The 8,207-nt window shown below is 37.2% G+C and overlaps 1 protein-coding gene across 1 annotated transcript; it reads left to right on the top strand.

The window, feature by feature from the left end:
* Positions 1-678: 678 nt before the first annotated feature.
* C2H2orf74 (chromosome 2 C2orf74 homolog) lies at positions 679-3,861 on the top strand. The gene is made up of 3 exons (XM_043981120.1): positions 679-687; positions 1,207-1,389; positions 3,688-3,861. Exons 1-3 carry the CDS (start codon positions 679-681, stop codon positions 3,859-3,861), a joined length of 366 nt encoding a protein of 121 aa, XP_043837055.1.
* Positions 3,862-8,207: the final 4,346 nt, after the last annotated feature.

Below are 8,207 nucleotides of genomic sequence, written 5' to 3'. Positions count from 1 at the left end.
ATTTAAGTGACTTGTCAAAGATCACACGGGTAAATAATAAGCTGGGATTTAAACCCAAGCACTTTGATTCCAAATTCAGAAGCATTTCCCACTCCCCCCCCCCCAACACTGTACCATACTGCCCTCTTTGAGCTCTTTGGGGAAAAGAAAACTACTAGTCAGTCTTTGAGGAAAATTCAGTCACTCGCCTCTGAAGGTGAGGGCCTGGACTAAGAGGAACTCCTAAGATCCAGCCAAATGGTTACATAATTCTATGATGTCATAGAGATGAGGCAAGTAGGAAGGCCACCTCTGCCTTGGATGCTTGCTTACCTGGTTGGGGAGGAGAAATGAATGATCACAAGTGTTCCAGCTCAGTAGTCCCTCCAGTCACCTCATACTCACCACATTTATGGGAAGGAAGTAAGGCAGTGTGGGTAAACTCCACCTACACAGGAAGAATGTATATTATGGAACTGAACTAATAAAAACAGCAACATCCCCCAACCCTTCTGTTCTTCTGTTTCTAGAAAACTTAAAGAATAAGAGAAATTCAAACAGCTGGAGGAAAACATCTGGACAGTCTGTGATTGGTTGAATTGAGAATTCATCTGTGTTCTTTGAAATCCTAGGAATCTGCATCCTCATTACTCTCCTGATATGTGTCATATTTCTTCTCATTTTAATAATGATTTTATCATGCCAAAGGTATCAATCCATATTAATAAACTAGTTTAAGATTCCAATCCATGATGGAAGCATGACTTAGATCTTCAATCACATTTTGAAACTGATCAAATAATATCTTGGATATTTATTATTCTTCATTTCTGTATATTCTTCTTCTTTTTAAAATAATAAACATTTTTATTTCAAGTTTTGAGTTCCAAACTCTATCCCTCCTCCCCTCCTTCCCCTTCCCCTCCCTGATGTGGTAAGCAATCAGATATAGATTATACGTGTTCTGTATATTCTTCTTGAAGATACAAATATCAATGCCACTCTACCTTTTGTATATTTCTCAGTACCCAAATGAGGAAGAGACCTTTTTTAGGGAATATGAAGCTAGTCCATAAAAAGTTACATGCAGAGACCAAAGCTGAGATACCAGGTCCTTTACCTCCCATGAAGGACAGGTGAATTTTTTTCTTAGAATATGGCCTTACATGATAGAGTTTTTTTTAAGTCCTTGATGCTTTTAAAAACCCTTCCGTAATTGTTTTGTAGATCATCTCAGTACTGCAGTGTGTAGATGGTAACATTCCTGTGAAACCTGTCATTCTGGTGCAAAGACAGGACAGTAAACATTCATTGGTTATGCCACTGGAAAATGCAGAAACCAGAGAGGAAAAGAGGAAGATTATGGAGTTCCATATACCCAAGTGGTCGGATGGTGCTCCTGAGAAAGAGGTAATATGCTTTTCTGCTTAATCGGTCACTTCTTAAGCATCCACTTACTATGTGTCAGGTGCTGGGTATACAAAGACAAACTTGAAGCCCTCAAGGAATTTTTGTTCTCTAGGGGGAGAGGCACACATAGGAACACATACAAAATAAATACACAGAAATTTGAAAGGGAGGCACTAGCAGTTGTGGAGTGGAGTGGGTAGAGAGATAAGGAAAGGCCCCACAAGTTGAACTTTGAAGAAAACTAAAGGCAGAGGTGAGGAGGTGCTGCATTCCAAGCATGGGGGACAGACTCTGCCCACACATAGGATATTATCATATATTATATATTATAAATATTACCTCTAATTTACCTTCTGTGTTTATGTGTATACAATGTTTACACCCTATAGATACACAATGTGTATACATTGCATAGACACATGATGTGTATACAATGCATATACAAATATATACACACAGAAGGTAAAGTGGATTAATTAGTCTTAGGGGGAAGACACTAGTGATTTGGGAGAGAGGGAGGAGGACTAGGAGAGAGCTCTTACAGAAGAATATCTGAGCTGAATCTTGAAGGAAGCCAGAGAAGAAGGGAGACAGAGGAGAAGAAACATTCCAGGCATCGGGCAGCCTCCATTTCCTCGTCTGGTAAATAGGAGCAATAATTAGCACCTGCTTCGCAAGGTTGTTATGAGGATCAAATAAGTATCCTATTTGCAAACCTTAAACCTTATGTTAGTTTTATTGTCATTCATGTTTTGAGAAATATTGCTAACCTACAAAGGTAGTTGGCAAATTGACACCTTGTGACAACTCATAATATGTCTCTTGGTTTCCCTTGGATCTGGACAGGTAATCAGTCACTCAGTCTATAAACATTCATTAATTCTTACTCTGTACTAGGCACTGTGCCAAGCTCTGATGATACAAAGAAAGACAATAGTGAAGTCTTTATGGAACTGACAATTGAATGGGGGAGACAAGAGGCAAACAACTATGTAAAACAAGCTATATATTCTCATGTTCTTATAACATAAACTTCCTGGGAAGAAGGATATTAGTATTTGGAGGAATCTTGTTTCTCAAATAGGCCAATGTATTACAAAAGTATTATGGAAACATGGATGGAATGGGATTGTTATAATTTCTCATGACCTTCACACACCATTTATACAAGGATAGGTGATTGCTTCTAATATCACCCACTTTCAAATTTTAGATTTAAAGCACCTTGGACTTTATTTTGTTCATAAAGTATGGTATTGTTTGAGGTCTTTTGTCTTATCTTTTCTCTGTCACATACTCTTTTTTAAAATTTAATTTTATTATTTTCTAGTTACATATTACATATAAGCATAGTTTTCAACATTTGTTTTCACTGGATTTTTAGTTCCAAATTTTTCTTTTCTCCCCCCTCCCTTCCTTCCCTCCTCCCCAAAACGAAAAGCAGTCTGATATAGGTTGTATATGTACAATCACACCAGACATATTTCTACATTAGTCATCTTGTGAAAGAAGAATCAGAGCACAAAGGAAAAACCTCAAACAAGAAGGAAAAAAACAGTCCAAAAGTAGAAACGGTATGATTCAATCTACATTCATAATTCACAGTTCTTTTTTCTGGATGTTGAGAACATTTTCTATCACGAGTTCTTTGAAACTGTTTTGGATTGTTACACTGATGAGAAGAGCCAAGTCTATCCCCATTGTTCATCACACAATGTTGCTGTTACTATGTACAATGTTCTCCTGGTTCTGCTCCTCTCAGTCAGCATCAGTTCATATAAGTCCTTCCAGATTTCTCTGAACTCCTCCTGCTCATTGTTTCTTACAGCACAATAGTATTCCATTACATTCATATACCACAACTTGTTTAGCCATTCCCCTTACTGATGGGCATTACCTCAATTTCTAATTCTTTGCCACCATAAAGAGAGCCACTATAAATATTTTTGTACATGTGGGTCCTTTTCCCTTTCCTATGGTCTCTTTGGGATACAGACCTAGCACTGGTACCATTGGGTCAAAGGGTATGAACAGTCCCATAGCTCTTTGGGCATAGTTCCAAATTGCTCTCCAGAATGGTTAGATCAGTTCACAGCTCCACCAACAATGCATTAGTGTTCCAATTTTTCCACAGGTTCTCCAACATTTATTATTTTCCTTTTTTGTCATATTAGCCAATCTGATAGTTGTGAGGTGGCACCTCAAAGTTGTTTTAATTTGCATTTCTCTGATTAATAATGATTTAGAGCATTTTTTCATATGGCAATAGATAGCTTTGTATGTCAGATACTCTTAAAGAATTGCAAGATGTCAGAAGAAGAACACTTGATCTCTAACCCCTTTTCAACTGAGAACAACAGAAGACCAAAAAGAGAAGTAACATTTTCTCAAGAGGTCATAGTTGTGGATCTTGGGGAAGAAAACAATGACGAACCTCAGTGTTACACCAGAGAACATAAAGATAAAAAATGAAACACCTAAAAAGAAGAAGGGAAGAGATTGAACACAATAACTGTGGGCATGAATACAGTGAATTAGCAAAAATCAGGATGAAGCATTTCATCAATATGGCGGTTCTTTTATAAGTGAAACAATGAGAGCTTGAGTATAGTTTTTGAAATACCATACTTGAATTCAAGAAATTTATTGTGTATTTATGCATAAAATTCTCTTTCTGCTAGACCTCTGAACTAATCATGTGAATTATATCCTTTGTTTCTTCAAATGTTCAACAAGAGAGCAAGGTCAAGGTATGACTCTTTAATTTATTTTTCTTTTTTAGATCTGGGCCTGTGATTCATTGGTGGAGGGAACTACCTACTTAGGAAATTCCATCTACCAGTGCAGGTTACCACCTGTTCTGAAACTTATCTTGAAGAGTTTCTTTGGACACTAAGAGGTCAAGTGATTACACATTTGAACCCAGGTCTTCTTGAATCTGAGGCCAGCTCTGTATTAACTATATAATACTCCTTTACCTTTTGTTTTTGTTTTTGTTTTTTGGTGAAGCTATTGGGGTTAAGTGACTTGCCCAGGGTCACACAGCTAGTAAGTGTCTCATGTGTCTGAGGTCAAATTTGAACTCAGGTCCTCCTGAATCCAGGGTTGGTGCTCTATCCACTGAACCACCTAGCTGCCCCTTCCTTTACCTTTTAAATTACTCTCCTTAATATTCTGACATGTTTTGATCTTAGGAATGTACAACTAAATAAACTTATTGTCGATTTAGAAACTCTCATGATACATCATACCATTGTGTTATCTCTCAGTGTAACTATAAAAAAATATTTTTCTAAGGTTTTAGTACATAAAAGAATTCAATCAGCTGTGGAAAGAGATATGTGGGTTTCAATATTAATATTACTACCTAAATACTAAGATGGTCCTACTATCTTAAATAGTGATTTAATAGTGATGATAATGAAATTGATTATGATGATATAGGATTGATTATCTGTATGTGGGTTATGGATGAAGAGATCAATCCCTCTTCAATTATGATGGATCAGCAAAATAATGGTTCATCATTTCATAAATGTTTATAGTCTACCATCTTTTACTCTTAGTGCCTACTATATGTGGGCACTAGAATTCAAAGAGGTGTAAGATGTAGTCTCTGATCTCAAATAATTTATAATTTAGTTAGAAATGGTGTGGTTCAGTAGAAAGTACTCCACAGTCAGAAGACACCTGTCTTTTGGTCCTTAAACTGACACCTGATTGGTAACCAAATGCCTCCCTGAATTTCGTTTCCTTATTTGTAAATGGGATTAATAAAGCCTGAAGCATCTATCTCTCAGAATTTTTATGAGAGTCATCATGAGTCAGGTGATTTGTAAGTCTGTAGAGAGACCAACAATTTTGCCCCTCCATTCTCACTAACTGAAGCTACTCAAGTGATGAGTTGCATGGACCACAACCAGAATCAGCAGAATGCAAAGGAATTGAAAATAATTTTTTCATTCTAAACCAAATAAAGGCATAGTTTTCTCAAACAAAATCAGAAGAGTTCCAAAAGATGAATTGAATCTTATCTTGCCTGCTAGCTAGGCTATACTTTTGGTGTTTAAAGAGGCGGATAGAGTGAAATAGGTAGGGTGTGGAAGCCCCTCAGAGCAGGGGGCTTTAAAAAGGCAGGCAGCAATTTAGTAGAAGAGTCAGATAAGGTGTCCAGTAAGAGCTGAGGACCAGTTGATGACTGTCTTAACCCACCATGTACATCAATTGCAGTTCCTGGGTTATCACTGTGATGAGTCAGATGACATACAGTTAAGTCTGCAGAGGTTAAGAACCTGAAATTTCCCTGACTTCGACCGTGTTCTTGTGGCACATATGCCCTTGACACAAATGATCCTTCTCCCTGCATATTGTGGTGACCTGGGGACAAGTATACTCCTGGGTGGATGTGGGAGAGGATTTTCTCCCCCTTTAATTTGCTATGCTTTTTAACACTTTGAAATAATATATCCTCTAGTAGATCCAATAAAAGGGACATCTGTCAGGGCTTATGAGCTGTGTTTTTGAGTGGATACTGACCTAAATCAGGCCTTGAAACTGGGGTATCTTTCACAGAGCCCAAGGGGAAGATAAAATGCTACAAACTGAAGAGCACCATATTAATGTCAGCTATTATTATTTGAGGAGACAGGACAGATAAATAATACTACAAAGAAGTAAATTATGGTACAGAAAATAAGGGACATAGGAGGAAGAAATCACTCACTATGGGTTGAGTGGTTGGACATGTCTTTACAGAAAAGATAATGAAGCTGTGAACTAGTTCAACCATTCTGGAAAGCAATTTGGAACTATGCCCAAAAAGCTTTTAAACTCTGCATACCCTTTGACTTAGCAATACCACTACTAGATTTATACCCTAAAGAGATAAAAAAGGGAAGGACCCATATGTACAAAAATATTAATAGTAGCTCTTATTTGGGTGGGCAAAGAATTGGAAACCGAGGGGATGCCCATTAATTGAGGAATGGCTGAAACAAATGGATATATGAATGGAACAAATTATGGTATATGTGTGTTATAAGAAATAATGAAGGGATGATTTTTGGTTTTGTTTTTCCCCCGAAAAACCTGGGAAGATTTTATGAACCTTGCCAAATGAAGTAAGCAGAACCGGAAGAACAACTTATACAGTAACAATAATATTGTAAAGGTAATCAACTTTGAAAGACTTAGTAACTCTGGTCAATACACTGACCAAACATAATTCCCAAAGACTTATCACGAAACATGTTATCCACCTTCAGATTTAGAGCTGATGGACTCAGAATGCAGATTGAAGAATCTTTTTTTTCTCTTCCTTTCTTTTTTATGGGTTTTATTATTCTTGCCTTCTCAAGAGATGGAGGGATGGCAAGAGAGGAGGGAGAGTATTCAGAATTGAAAATAAAGTAAAATTGAATAACAAAATAAAAGTACATTGAGTAATCCAGAAGGAAATTTAGAAACAAAGACAAAAAAGAGGGGCAGCTAAGTGGTGCAGCAGATAAAGCACCGGCCCTGGATTCAGGACCTGAATTCAAATTTGAGCTCAGATACTTGACACTTGATACTTACTAGCTGTGTAACCCTGGGCAAGTCACTTAAGCCTCATTGCCCCGCAAAAAAAAAAAGACAAAAAGGAAAGACAGTTTTGAAAGAAATGGGGTTCATTTATTATATTCTCTTTTTAAAGCAAATTGTTATGGAATAAGAATTCATGATTTCATATGTAATTTTTTGTGCTCTTCTTTGTATGTAGAAAATTTCTCTTTTTTGGTGTTAAGAATAATATATGTCTTAAAAACAAATAATGATAGTAAAAAGGCTCACATTTATGTAATATTTTATGGTTTGCCAAGTGCTTTACATACATTAATTAGAGAACTTGATCGAATTCAATTCAACCTATGTCCATATACTCTTCTGTGAGCAGCATTGTGCAAGGCACTGAAGATCCAAAGTCAGAAATAAAAGTAGTCCCTTCCTTTAGGAAGAGCCAGAACTCAGGGTATGAATAAAAATCAGTGCCAACAGTTTGACTGTCCATGAATATGTAGGAGTGGAATCATGACCAACTAAGAGATCTATTAGCAAGGCATTTGGCCTCTTCAGGCTTGGTTGGAAAAAGAGAATTTATCATCTCAGTAAGTGCTTGGACAAAAGGAGGAGAAGTCATACTGGGTTCAGGAAAAGGACAGTTAGAGTAGGGGGCAAAGCAAGAAAGTCCCAATACTGAAATTAAAGCTAAATAGGCTTTGGGATTTCTGGGACTGTCAGGGTCTTTGTTTCTATGGAACTCAGTAATATAGATAAGTACCTGCTATCAGGGAATCAAGAAACAAGAAATCAACAGGAATCCGATGGCAATTTCTGATCCATGGGGAGAAGCTCATTAAGAAGGAGGGGAAAATTAGTGAGGAAAAGCAGTAGCTCTTAAATCATGTTTTACTCTTGGGGCTGAGATGACTTGGAGCCTTCACACCAGGCAATTGCGGAGGACTCAGATGTTGACTGATTCAGGGTCTTTGGGTGACCACAGTTATTCCTTCCATATCTCGACTTTCCCCATTGCTGGTTCAGTATACTGCAGGTCAGCATCAGAAATCAAATGGGAATTTGGGGGGAGTTTTGTGGGACCCAAAGATGACACATTAAAGTTTAGAAACTGAGAAATACATAAAATATGTGTCATATAGTATAATATCGGCCCAAATTTTACAAGGTACTGTAAACACCCCATAAAAAATGTAAAAATTAAGACTTCTCTGGTATGAAGGGTAGACCAAAAAATTTTATGTGGATTATCCAGATCTCAGGGG

Source organism: Dromiciops gliroides, chromosome 2 (genome assembly GCF_019393635.1).
Source record: "Dromiciops gliroides isolate mDroGli1 chromosome 2, mDroGli1.pri, whole genome shotgun sequence".
Lineage (NCBI taxonomy): Eukaryota > Metazoa > Chordata > Mammalia > Microbiotheria > Microbiotheriidae > Dromiciops > Dromiciops gliroides.
This window is presented reverse-complemented; position numbering and strand designations above follow the sequence as displayed.